We start from the raw sequence: 14,645 nt of genomic DNA, 5'->3' as shown, positions 1-14,645 counted from the left end.
ACTGTTGCAGAAACCCACGTCATTGTAGTTGTTTCCTGCAGACAGCTTTGCCTGTGAGAGCTCATGCCATCACATAATACACGCAAATATACATTCTTACAAATTGAGCCAGGACTGTACTGGGGACAAAAAGCAGTCCTGGCAAAAATTCTTAAACCAGCTTCACTCTGTTTGACTCCTCGTGCAATCTCTCTCTCTCTTTCTATCCATCTGTTCTCTCTCTTTCCTTCTCTCCTCTGTCTTCTCTCTTTCTTCTTACCCTCTGATCAATTTCTACCTTTCCCCTTCTTTGCCTCTCGTGAAACTTTCAGTGTCTGCTGCAATTCACCCGGGGAAAGTGACAGAGGCTTCAGGAGTTACCCTGGGCTTTCAAACTCTGACGCCAAGGATTCCAGACCACCATGAAATGCCCAGTGGAATAAAAGGTCTGTTGGCCCTCAGTAGAGCCACTGGCTACTGAAGAAAGTGGTTTCAGGCATTGGCTTTTAGCTGTCCATCAGTCCATCACTAATAAATTAATCCACATAAATTGACATTAATGCAATTTTATTTTATACCCTGGGGTGCAGCCCCCACACTCACTTTATGTGCTTACCACTCCTCTACCCCCATTCATCCAATGCTCTCCCACCCATTCCCGCCATGTGCCACGTTTTTACAATTTATTTCTCCTAAAGCACTACCAAGACGCTTGCTGTCTTTTATAAAAATAGAAAGGGTAATTGCAGCCGCTGCCGCACGTTGCTTACATGTGCATGCATTGTGGCATCATCTTGGAATGGTCAGCATGTTCAACATGTTTATGAAATTAGTAAATCTCACAACTGCAAAATAAACCTTTCCAGTTGTCACTTTTTACTCCAGCATAAAATAGGCCACCATTCTGAAAACTGTGCTATCAATTATAGGGAAAGTTGAATTAACCCACTTATTGATTGATGAAAACTGTGCTATTTCATCAAACAATGAGTGGGTTAATTCAACTGTCCCTATTACTGAATAAAAAGCAGACTTAAATCCATTGCTTTTTCCTACAATAAATAGATACAGCGTCGCAGTTGCATTCAAGTTTCCTATTATGCTCATTGATTAAATTCTTAAAATTATAAGGAAAGGGTGTTTAGATAGAATACCGGAACCAAAAATATTGTGGGACAAAATATTGTATCAAGAATAAAAAGGACAAAAATATTGTGAAGGTAAATTTCCATAGGTAAGTAAAGTTTTGCATATATACCCCCATACATGTACTTGACAATATACTCATATCTATATCTTTTCAAGGTACGTAGATGGGGAGTTTAGAAGAGTAAGGCCCATATTTATACTTTTTGACGCAAAACTGCGCTAACGCAGTTTTGCGTCAAAAAAATTAGCGCCGGCTAACGCCATTCTGAAGCGCCATGCAGGCGCCGTATTTATTGAATGACGTTAGCCGGCGTTAGCCGCCGGAGCCGTCTGGTGTGCGTTAAAAAAAACGACGTATACCAGGCAGTGCCGGCGTAGGGGAAAATGGAGCTTGGGCGTCAAGAAATGGGGCAAGTCAGGTTGAGGCAATTTTTTCGCCTCAACCCGATTTGCGCCATTTTTTCTCACTCCCAACCCCCATAGAAATGACTCCTGTCTTAGCAAAGACAGGAGTCATGCCCCCTTGCCCAATGGCCATGCCCAGGGGACTTCTGTCCCCTGGGCATGGTCATTGGGCATAGTGGCATGTAGGGGGGCACAAATCAGGCCCCCCTATGCCACAAAAATAAAATAAAAAAACACTTACCTGAACTTACCTTAATGTCCCTGGGATGGGTCCCTCCAGCCTTGGGTGTCCTCCTGGGGTGGGCAAGGGTGACAGGGGGTGTCCCTGGGGGCATGGGAGGGCACCTCTGGGCTCCTTCCGAGCCCACAGGTCCCTTAACGCCTGCCTTTTGCAGGCGCTAAAAAACGGCACAAAAGCGGCTGTACGTCATTTTTTTTGACCCGCCCACTCCCGGGCGTGAATTTTGCCCGGGAGTATAAATCCGACGCACATGCCTCGGAGTCGATTTTTTAGACGTGAACGCCTACCTTGCATCTCATTAACGCAAAGTAGGTGTCCACGCTAAAAAATGACGCATACTCCATGGACTTTGGCGCTAGACGCGTCTAACGCCAAAGTATAAATATGGAGTTAGTTTTGCGTCGAAATTGCGTAAAAAAAAACGACGCAATTCCGGCGCAAACGGAGTATAAATATGCCCCCAAATTTATAACGTTATATTTGCAATTACCTTCTTGACATTTTGGTTCCTGGATTTTTTTGACAAGACATCCTGTTCACACCATATTTTTGTTTCTGAAATTCTGTCAGTAATCCTAAGGAAAGGGCGCCTAGACTCGGTAATCGTTTGTGCTACAATGCCAAGTAAATAATGGAAGTGTGATAATATAATATTAATTAATCTGTAAAAGCTCTTGGTTGTCGCCATGAAAGCACTATAGGAACCTGTCACTTATTTAAATGTTACAATATCATATATTTTCACTATAGCCTTATATTTATTGTATTTATCTATTCTTATAAATAGATTCGACCTTGGTTAACATTGGCTTCAATGGGCCGGGTATTTCACTACAGACAGATTAAAGCTGTACTTTTCCTCTATTGGAAGCACCACATAATGTTGCAGAAAAATACAATGACCCATATCAAATACTGGCAGTAATGCCCTGGATTTCAAAAGCACATTAGCGTGCGCAATTCTTTGCCCAAGTCCTGTACAGAAACCGAATTTAGCTAAAGGAGCGGAAAAGTCAGCATTAATCATTTCTCACTCCGAATGCCAATGCCAGCCCTCATTATACTGAATGGGCTTAATTATGCATAGCACATTACTTATCAAATAGGCGCTTCATTATTCTCAGGCATGTTCAGGGAGCGGACCTTTACAGATTTTAAAATAGCGCTGTCTGCATTTCATGATGGGCGCACATTTTGAGATCTGCCTTGCCAAAAGTGCTGTTTTTAAAAGACTTTGCCAACACAGTGTCTCCTAAAATCACTGGCTTTTATTTAGAGGCATTTTGGGCCAGATGTAGCAAAGGTTTTTCCCCATTCTGTGTCTATGGGAAAAAGTGTTCCTACATATGGCCCTTTATTACCACCTGAAGTCAATCGGCGTACTTTGGCTGTGACGCCGATAAAAACAGAAAAGACAAAGTATTACCTGTCTATGCAGCCATGCTTCACTTTCGTCCTCATGTTTCTGAAAAAAAAAATCATGATCAGAAGAGCAGTGCCAAATACCTAACATCCATGAATCAGTTATCTATATTATTTATTTTTCGTATAAGTCCAAAAGACAACATTCTTATTGTATATCGCATTGGTTAAAGTTAAATAACACATACATGTTTGAAACCTGCCATGGTAGATAGAAGTGGCCAAATTAAACACATTATTTGGGGCAAAATCTAGTGATAAACACAGATTTGTTATTGAAGGACAAGACATAGGTAAGTTTCATGTCACATAAATAAATAAAAAAGTTAAATCAGTGGTTAACACAGCATTTTATTTGTCCAGTGATTGTAAAACGTAATCTATTCCATAACAAAAAACGTCAATTTCTCAAAACATTGACAGACTTACCGGTGAGAAACGACCAGTGGCCGACACCAGGGAGGAGGTTAAAAAATCCTCTGGTGCAATGCACCGGAGGATTTTTATTTATTTTTTGTGTGTGTAGGAGACGCGGAACAACTTCTGCGTCCCCCCCCCCCACACCCCTCCTGCCCCTTTGTGACGTTAGCACGCTGCGAGGCGTGCTGACGTCACATTTTTCCCCACTGGAGCAGCAGGGGATCAGGTAAGCGTCCTCTTCCTACTCCGGTGGGGAGAAAAGGCCAAAACGGCCTCCCCAGATGCCAGGGAGGCATAGATGGAAAGGGGAGACTCTCCACTTTCCATCAATGCTTCCCTGGCACCGTTTCCTGGCCATGGATCGCCATGGCCAGGAAACGCACCTAGACACCAGGGATCTTCTTTGGGGGGATCGGCCCCCTTGTAAATGAGCCACCCCCCAAAGGGGCAATATTTTTAAAAAACAAATGTTTGGGTTGCTTTGGGGGGTGATCATGCCCCCCAGACAAAATAAAAGATAAAAAAAAAAAATGGCCCTCCGAACACGGGAAGACCCCTGGGGGATCAACAAATAATCTAGTTTTCCCTGGGGGGGGGGGCGATCGGGCCCCCCCAGGGAATATTTAAAAAAAAGAAAGAAAATGTTGGGGGTCAGCCCTTAGGCTGACCCTCTAGGGGCCATTATTTTTTTTATACATGTGTGTTTTGCCACAGGAAAGCACACATGTATGAAAACAAGTTATGTAGAGAGTCAGTGTCTCGCTCTCTCTCTCTCTCTCTATATATATATATATATATGTATGTATGTATGTATAAATATATATGTATATATATATTATATATACATATATATGTGTGTATATATATATATATATATATATATATATATTTTTTTTTTTTTTTTGTTATTTGCTGTTTTCCGGGAGCCACAATTGGCCCCCCAAAGAAACCACACATAGACAAAAGTGAAGTAACCACACATATATAAACGTGATTTTATATATATATGTATATATATATATATAAATATATATATATATATATATATATATATATATATATATATATATATATATATATATATATATGTAGGTCTTTTGTCCAGTGGCAGTTGCCATAAAGTAGCACAGATGGTTTATTGTCCTGCTGCAAAGGATATACAATTATATGTATTTAGCTGAGTGGATTAGTAAAGGCAAGCTTTACCTGCGCTTTAAAACAAATGTTATGCGAGGGGGAGTATGGAGATATGAGCGGCACTTTTGCTGGGTGGTACTGAGGGAATTAGAAGAGGAGGTAATGGGAGGCAGAGCACCAATAATGACTGTCGCACTGGGTGCCACCAGCGCTAAAGGCTGTGATGATGGGTATGTGGTAAGGTGAAGTAATACATTCTTTTTTGTTTTTTTCAGTGTTTTCAGAGAATCCGCCGAATTAGAGAAGAAGCGAAGGTAAGGTGACGACATTTCCTATTGGACACATCAAACATACCCACAAGCAATTTTGTGACTATCTGCCTTCTACATAGGCTAGTAATTTAGAAGGACAGTTTAGCCGGTAGCAGAGATAGCGTCTCGTTGGATGACTGCTGATCAAGCCCTAACTCGGGTCATGGAGGACAGTTCTGATGTAGGCTCAGAGACTGAGACAGCAGATACTGAGACAGCATCTGAGAGAGAGGACAATGGGGCAGAGTCTGGGAGTGATTTTTCAGTCGGCGGAGTCCCATCCGACGACACCCCCTTCCAGTGAGTCTGGAGGAGACAATGACGACAGCCGTGCTGTCCCTTCGCAAGCACATTCTGTGCAGCGGGACAACACTGGGTTAGCCGAACCCAGAGAGCAGGTGCATGCGGCCGCAAGCACGGAGAGAGTGCTCTCATGGCAGCCCCCCTGTTTAGTTCAGACCCAAATTCCACCTTTACCTGGTGACTCTGGATGTAAAGTCCATACAGCTAACTTTTTGCCAGTCAACTACATCCATCTATTTTTGGATATTGACTTCCTTCAGAAATTGTGCAGAAAACAAATTTGCGTGCAGACCAATTTCTGAGGGAGTTTGGAGGCACTCTAAGGCCCCGTTCTAGGGCATGCCTGTGGACTCCCACTTCGCTGGCGGAGTTGAAGATATTTTTGGGCCTTATGCTCAAAATGGGGTTAGTGCAGAAACCCACCTTGCAGTCCTACTGGAAGACTCGCACGGTTTGGGTAACTCCCATCTTCGCACCATACATGAGCAGAGATCATTTTTTGTTACTGCAGCGCATGCTGCATTTCAATGACAATTCCGCTGCATTGCCCCGGGACCATCCAGACCATTACAGGTTGTTCAACATTCAGCCTGTCATGGAACATTTGTCTGCCAGGTTTCCAGAGATCTATACTCCTGGAAAGAATATAGCAGTTGATGAGGCCTTGATCCTGTACAAAGGTCGGCTGCTTTTCAGACAGTACATTGCGAGCAAAAGTGCTTCAATGGCATATAGCTGTACATGCTGTGTGAGAGCTCTTCTGGCTATGTGTACAGCTTGAGAGTGTATACAGGGACGGATTCTACCCTAAACCCTGTAGGTTGCCCTCCCGCGTAAGGGGTCACAGGTAAGATTGTGTGGGAACTTGTCCAGCCACTTCTTCACAATGGTTATAACCTTTATGTGGACAATTTCTTTACAGGAGTAGAGCTGTTCAGTGAGCTCTACAAAGCTGGCACTTTGGCCTGCGGTACAGTTCGTTGTAACCGCAAAGGATTCCCGCAGGAGTTTGTTTGCAAGAAGCTCCAGAAATCAGAGAGTACTGCATTGCGTTCAAACAAACTGCTCGCAGTCAAGTTCTTGGATAGGTGTGATGTATACGTGCTCACTACAATTCATGATGAGAGCACTTCCCCCATCACGGTTTGGGGTCAGATAACCGAAGTCCACAAGCCCATATGTATACTTGATTACAATATGTACATGGGCAGAGTGGACAAGAACGACCAGGTTCTTCAACCATACAATGCGTGTCGTAAATCTTGCACTTGGTACAAGAAACTGTTTACTCACCTGATTCAGATGGCAACATATAATGCGTATGTTATTTACAGTCATACAACCACAGGAAGACTTATGACTTTCCTTGACTTCCAGTTGTCTGTAATTGAAAGCCTCACTGCTGTTACAAAAGCAGCAGCAGCCTCCACCTCATATGTTCTGGAGGATGTGGCAAGGCTGCAGGAGCGACACTTTGCTGATCGCATTCCTAAAACACCCAAAAAGGATTGTCCATGTCGTCGCTGTAAATTGTGCTCGAAGCATGGAAAGCGGCAGGAGAGTCGGTATTACTGTCCACAGTGTCCATCACAACCAGGCCTCTGTACCCCTACTTGCTTGACGTTGTATCATACTAAAGCAAAGTTCCGGCAAATCGACTGAGCTGCCATTGGGTAATCCTTTCAGTGGCAGTGCATGGACACCGAATGTCCATGGGCCACTGCTTCGTTAGGCAAGGAGCCTCAGAATTTTACTTCATCTACTTAATCATTAACTTCCTTTTGGACTGCTTGAGAGCTTAATCCACCGTCAGAATGTGGTAGGTGTTCTGTTCAATTAACATGCATTATATTCCCCCTACTGCATATACTAGTGGACAAAACATATGCCACATTGTCACGGAGTACCCTTTCTTCTCCAGCATGTCTACCTTACTTTCAACTGTAAATATGCTATCTCAGTTCGAGGAATCTCTTTGTACAGCTTACTTGGAAACCCCCAACTTGCATCCACAAACTAGTATAGGTTCACTTGGCAACTATACAGGATTAGTCAGGACTCTGATGAGAACAGAGACATGAATGGGTAAGGAAAGCTTATGGTAGGTGTGCCTTCACAGGGATATTGCACTGGTAGAAGGCAGGTAGTAAAGGTAGTACAGATGTCCAATCATCTATACCTATGGATTCAAACCCATGATGCCATCCCAGCACTGAAGGAGAATGACTTGTATAAGTCAGTGTTTGACCTGCATTTCATGTTCATCCTCCATCAGAACATAGTAGATGTTCAGTTTGCTGTATAAGTGCATTACAGTCACATCACTGCACATAATGTTGGATGGGACATATGCTACATTCTCATGGACTCCCCTGTGTGCCAAACACTACCCTTTTTCATAGCCTATGGCTTTCTCGTTAGGGAACATCACGAGAAATCCCCAGCATGTCTCCCTTAGTTTCAAAGGTAGATATGCTCACTCAGTTCGAGGAATCGATTTGTACGGCATACTTGGACACCCCCAACTTGCATCCACAAACTGGAACGAGTTGGATTTAGCACAGTGAGTGTGTTAAAGGCACATGAAAAACATGTCTTCCTGAGCCTCAGGTGGCTGTCACACTAGTCATTAGTAAAGGTTTGTTACGCATGCATTTGGTAATGTTCAGGAAGAAGGAGGCAGATACTTGACAGGTGGTAAAATGTAGTCAAATTTATTCCGTTCTGTGGCGTGTGAATGTGATGGGCCCTTGTCTGGCAGCGGTAAGTTAATGTGAGTACAGTGATTGGGCCCGTGGCCGGCGGTATGAAAGGGTTGTTTGTTGTGCATGAATGTCGTGTGAATGGGCCATAAACTGGTTGGTGCCTGGACGCGGCTTTATGGCCCACCTGCAGAAGGCTTGGTTTCAATATTCAGATACTTTGATAAGTATTCATGCTTTGAAACCATAATTTCTGTAGGTGCTAAAACCAACCAGTGTGAGTGATGGGTAAACTTTAACAAACTAGTACCAAGGGAGTCCAAGGGTGCAGGACTGGTGTGGCTCTCAACAGTTTCCCTTCACCCAGAATCCCCTTGAAATCACAAAATGTGCTTAAAAAACACATTTGTATTGCATTCCAATGAGCAGACATCCAGGGATCTGCAGGAAGCCACACGTTTTCTACCACTAGGCGTTCCACTAAGTCTCCAGTGAAAAACTGCCTTACTTTAGTGAGTGAGAAAGTGACCACAACAGGGAAGTACCCAAAACGGATTGTGGAGACATTAAAATTACCTACCACAAAACAGCCTAGTTTTTTAAGACAGTCACCTAAGTATTTGGTCCTGGGCTCGGCAGCCATATAGTGAAACCTACCAAATGCAGACATTTCTGAAAACTAGACACCCAAGGCAGCCCACGTAAGTGTGGCGTGTTTGCATTTCACCGAATACACTGCAAAAGTGAAACGTTGATTAAAACCTCTATTCTTCCTTCCTTTTTATCACAGAAACTACAGGAATGTGCAGGGATCCTCAAAATTCCTACCACCGAGTGTTTCTCCACTTGTCCTGATAAAAACACAACCCCGCTTGTGTGCTTGCACCTAGTGCCTGCGTCAGGAATGGATCACTCCCGGGTTAACAGTAGCCCTCATGCAAGGACTACCATTGACCCTTGTGCAATCCATTCCTGTCACGGGAACTAGGCCTTCCCACACAAGTGAGGTACCATTTTTATCGGGAGACTTGGGGGAGTGCTGGGTAGGAGGAAATTTGTGGCTCCTCTCAGATTCCAGAAGTTTCTGTCACCGAAATGTGCGAAAAAAGTGTTTTTTTTGCCAACTTTTGAGGTTTGCAAAGGATTCTGTGTAACAGAAGCTGGTGAGAGCCCCATAAGTCACCCCATCCTGGATTCCCCTAGGTGTCTAGTTTTCATAAATGCACAGGTTTGGTAGGTTTCCCTAGGTGGTGGCTGAGCTACAGGCCAAAATCCACAGCTAGGCACTTTGTAAAAAACAGCTCTGATTTCTTTTGGAAAATGTGATGTGTCCACGCTGTGTTTTGGGGCATTTCCTGTTGCGGGCACTAGGCCTACCCATACAAGTGAGGTACCATTTTTATCGGGAGACTTGGGGATACACAGAATAGCAAAACAAGTGTTATTGCCCCTTGTCTTTCTCTACCTTTTTTACTTCCAAATGTAAAACAGTGTGTAAAAAAAGACGTCTATTTGAGAAATGCGCTGTACTTCACATGCTAGTATGGGCACCCTGGAATTCAGAGATGTGCAAATGACCACTGCTTCTCAACACCATATCTTGTGCCCATTTTGGAAATACAAAGATTTTCTTGATACCTATTTTTCACTCCTTATATTCCAGCAAATTAATTGCTGTATACCCGGTATAGAATGAAAACCTATTGCAAAGTGCAGCCCATTTAATTGCTCTGGGTACCTAGGGTTTTTGATGAACCTACAGGCCCTATATATCCCCGCAACCAGAAGAGTCCAGCAGATATAACGGTATATTGCTTTAAAAAATCTGACATCACAGGAAAAAGTTACAGAGTAAAACATAAAGAAAAATGGCTGTTGTTTTCAGCTCAATTTCAATTTCTTTTTATTTCAGCTGTTATTTTCTGTAGGAAAACCTTGTAGGATCTACACAAATGACCCCTTGCTGTATTCAAAATTGGGTCTACTTTTAAGAAATGCTTAGCTTTCCAAGATCCAGTATTGGTTTCACACCCATTCCTGTCACTAACTGGAAGGAGTCTGAAAGCACCAAAAATAGCAAAAATGAAGTATATCCCAATAAAATGTCAAAATTGTGTTGAAAAATGTGGTTTTCTGATTCAACTCTGCCTGTTCCTGAAATCTGGGAAGATAGGGATTTTAGCGCCACAAACCCTTTGTTGGTGCCATTTTCAGGAGAAAAAAACACAAGCCTTCTTCGGCAGCCCTTTTTTCCCTTTAAAAAAAAGAAAAATGAAATTTTAGGTGTATTTTGGCTAATTTCTTGGTCTCCATCAGGGGAACCCAGAAACTCTGTGTAGCTTTAGAATCCCTAGGATGTTGGAAAAAAAGGACGCAGATTTGGCGTGGATAGCTTATGTGGGCAAAAAGTTATGAAGGCCTAAGTGCGAACTACCCCAAATAGCCTAAAAAGGGCTCAGCACTGGGGGGGAAAAGGCCCAGCAGCTAAGAGGTTAATGAATACTAAAAATGGAACTGAGGATGGCACTCAAACAGGGGTGGCTTCTCCGCAATGGCCGATTAGCGTCACCCCATTCCCCCCCCCCCCACCGCCAGCAGCAGCAGCTGCAAAGCATTTACAAGAAAAGTATAATAAACTATGTTTATTATCTTTTTTTTAGTAAAAGGGATGGGGCCACGGGCTGTGAAGCGCACAGAGGGGCAGTGCACAGCACTCCCCCTCAGTGCACATGTTTGTTTGGCCGGCCGACTTGGCTGGCCAAATACACATGTGCACTAGGCTCTGTCCAACCTGGCACTGCAGGCTCTGCATTGCTAGGTTGAAGACTTCCACTCTACCTCCAAGTGCCCTTGCTGGGCGCTGCGTTCAAGCCTACCGCTGCTTTCATGCTGCTAGCAGCATGAAAGCAGCATTATGACTGGACGCAAGGCAGACTGGGAGCCTGTGCCTGCAGTCGAGGACCGAGGGTTGGTGCGGCAGGGCAAGAAAGGTACGTTAAAAAAAATATATATATATTTTCTTTTTTTTGGCTCCCCCGATATGCACACAAATGCTCCAAATCTTATACTAAAATCCACTACTACATCCATTATATATACTGTTGAACCTGGCCCTTTTTGCACGGTCATTCCCAAACATTTTGCCTCCTTCCTCCTTTTTTTTATGACCAGTTTTTGTTGGCTTTAGGACTCTGGACACTTCCCCACTGCTAATCAGTGCTAAAGTGAAAATGCTCTCTGTGTAAATTGTATTGGCGATTGGTTTATCCATGATTGGCATATTTGATTTACTAGTAAGTCCCTAGTAAAGTGCACTAGAGGTGCCCAGGGCCTGTAGATCAAATGCTACTAGTGGGCTTGCAGCACTGGTTGTGCCACCCACATGAATAGCCCTGTAAACATGGCTCAGACCTGCCACTGCAGTGTCTGTATGTGCAGTTTTAAACTGCCAATTCGAACTAGCAAGTGTACCCACTTGCGAGGCCCAAACCTTCCCCTTTTATACATATAAAGCAACCTTAAGGAAGGCCGTAGGTAGCACCATGGGCAGAATGAAGTGCATGTTAAAGGCGAGATATGCACTGATGTGTTTTACATGTTCTAAAAGTGAAATACTGCCAAATTCGTTTTTCACTGTTGCAAGGCCTATCTCTCTCATAGGTTAACATGGGGCTGCCTTTAAAGATGTTTAAGTGTAGTTTCCATTTGAAGGCAGAGGGAGATGTGGAGTTTGGTGTCTGTTAACTCACAATTTAAAAATACAACTTTTGGTAAAGTTGTTTTTTAAATTCTCAGTTTGAAAATGTCACTTTTAGAACGTGGGCATGTTCTTGCTTAAATCCTTCTGTGATTCTGCCTGCTTGTGTACTCCCTGTCTGGGCCAGACTGACAGTTGGGCTGTCTGTTAATCCCCTCTAGACAGTGACACAAAGGGAGCTGGGGTGTAGCCTTCATATCCTGATGGGCCATCAGGGTTACAGTGGAGGGAGGAGTAGTCACTTACATATGAATGGGCTGTGCCTGCCCTCACACAATGCAGACTCCAAACTCCCCTGGTGTGAGTCTGGAGCCAGGCCTGGGCAAGGCAGGATCTTGTGAACAACAGAGACTTTCCTACTTCAAAAGGCAGAAAGGAGTATAAGTAGTGCACCCAAAACCCCAGATTTTCAGATTACTTCTGAGACCAAGAGGAACCTCTGCCAAGGAGAACAGCTGAAGAGCCTGAGGAGGAGTATTGCCCCTTTGCCTGTGACTGTGCTTTACAGGGTTGGCCTGCAGTTGCTGCTTCTGCCAGAAAGAGGACAAAGACTAGACTTTGTTGTATATTCCTGCTTGTGAAGAATCTCAAAGGGCTTAGACTGAGCTTGCCTCCTGTTTTGAAGAGTCAGGGCCATCAAAGACTTCCTCTGCCAGCACCTGGACTCTCTGCTGAGACTCTTGTCCTGCCAAGTGGTGCCCTATCCCGTCCCTGGGCCCTTGAGAGGTGAAGTTGTTAGAATAAGGACTGAAATCCCCAAACAGGAAGCTGTGCTAGGAAAATATCAACACAACACCTGCAACGCGGCTCTAAAAATGAAAGCTATCTGCCTTGCAGCTGAAATCGATGCGCCACCTGCATCGCGGCTGGGCAATCAACGCATCACCTGCATCGTGGTTGGAGAAACAATGCACAAACCCGCTTGTGGCTGCTAAAAACAAAGCAAGGCCCACACAGCGTGGTTTTCCATCACCATGCGGTCGTATTTCACACGCATCATCACTGGGTGTCAAATCATCGTGAACCTGCGTGGATCCAAGGTGCCCCATCCGGAAATCAACACATCACTCTCTTGCAGGAGAGAAAAATGACACATCACCTACCCAACCAGAGAAGAAATGACGCATGGCCTCACTTGCGAGTAAGGAATTAATGTATCGCTGATTTTTCCGATGAATGCCTGCCCATGCGGCTTTATTTTTGACACAAACTAAACCAAGTATTTTGTGTACAAACATTTCCATTGTTTTCTATGGAGTAAGAATCTATTCTTTTGAAAATGTATATCTTGACTTGTTTATGTTGGATTTTTTGTGGTTTTGGGCTTGTTTGATTTGGATAAATATTGCCTATTTTCCTGGTGTGGTGTTCGTTTTGTAGTGTTTTTACTGTATTACTGTGTGTGTTGGTCCCTTTGAGATGGGTGAGCAGGGGTTATATAAGTGTGTATCTCCATTGCTCTGAATATAGTGAGGGTCCTGCCAACGAGAGACGCCATTTCTAACACACACATATATTTTGACATGGAACTGAATGGCATGGTTGCTATGATTATACTGCAAGGAGGAACAGATTATGGTGGTCATTAATAGTTTGGCGGGTGGCAGAGGCCACCTGCCAAACTCTTCCCGCCTACAGACCCCCTGTGCGTCCTGAACCCCGCCGGCCCTAATAGGACTTCACTGTAAGACCGGCGGGTGGAAACAGTGTTTCCGCCCGCCGGCCCAGCAGTGAACAGGGCCTTAACAGGATCTTAACATTGCAGCAGTTCCTGTCATGCATTCCACTGCCCATAATTCGGGCAGTGGAATGTGCGATGGGGCTGTGCATGGGGGCCAAGTGCATGAGCAGTGCAGGGGCGCCCAGGGACCCTGAGTCCCTCATTCCACCAGCCTTTCCATAGTGGTGTTAACCGCCATCGAAAGGCTGCAGATGGGGACTCCTAATCCCCACAGCGGCGCTGTAAGCAGCGCTGCCCTAGTGGATGTGAATCCCCGGGACCGTCAGGCTGCCAGCTTGCGGCAGCCTGGCGGTGTCAGTGGTCTGACCATGGTGGTTCAGCCACAGTCATAATGTGGCGGTCCCACCACCAGTCTGATGGCGCTGGAGCCGCCACGGCGATTCTGGTGGTCATGCGACAGCCAGACTCGTAATGACCACCTATATGTACCAAAAAAGCAAACTATGGAGCAAATTCTTTAGCATTTATTTTTCTGCAAATTATGCGCCAAAATACATTCCACATTATGTGGCAAATTATCTAAATCCATAGATATGCAGTAAAGTCTGTAGACATAGAATTGCATAAATCAACTGGCCCTCACCATTGTCCAATGTTATATCAAGAATTTATTCATGAAAGTTAAAAAATACCTAAATATTCTACTTCCAAAGAAATGCATCATTGCCTTTACAAAAGCTGCTGAGTCCCTCACATGCCAATTGAGTTGGGCTAGGGACAGGTAGAAGAGTCAGACTCCTTTTTATTATCATGAATAAATGTATCAATTTGCTTTAACTAATAATGATAGTGTTGTTAATGTAAATAAATAAGGAACAGGTACATTTCCACTATAATGTCTTCCGCTTAAATTGCTCCAAAGCCTGCATGGGATTATTATCATTACCAAAAAATATAATTATCAACACAGAAAAAAACACTTTTCATAGACAAATGCACATACATGGGTAGAGAACATGATAATAATTCACAAATAACATTATTTGAAGCAAGGGTAAAAGGCTGCCAAATGTAGGTGTTGCTTTTTTTGTTTTTACACGACAGTGAGGGCAAAAATATTTAAATAACATTTAAAAGT

At 43.9% G+C, this 14,645-nt stretch overlaps 1 protein-coding gene across 3 annotated transcripts in view; it reads right to left on the bottom strand.

Moving 5' to 3' along the window:
* Window positions 1-14,645, bottom strand: part of DPP6 (dipeptidyl peptidase like 6) — a 1,951,083-nt gene that overhangs the window by 306,851 nt on the left and 1,629,587 nt on the right. For all 3 annotated transcript variants that reach the window (XM_069211130.1, XM_069211129.1, XM_069211131.1), the window contains exon 12: window positions 3,201-3,239. In XM_069211130.1, coding sequence (XP_069067231.1) covers window positions 3,201-3,239 — 39 coding nt within the window. The remainder of the gene's footprint in view (window positions 1-3,200; window positions 3,240-14,645) is intronic.

The sequence above is a fragment of the Pleurodeles waltl genome, chromosome 10 (genome assembly GCF_031143425.1).
Source record: "Pleurodeles waltl isolate 20211129_DDA chromosome 10, aPleWal1.hap1.20221129, whole genome shotgun sequence".
NCBI classification, from domain to species: domain Eukaryota; kingdom Metazoa; phylum Chordata; class Amphibia; order Caudata; family Salamandridae; genus Pleurodeles; species Pleurodeles waltl.
The sequence above is the reverse complement of the archived record's forward strand: the minus strand, read 5'-3'. Positions and strand labels throughout refer to the sequence as shown.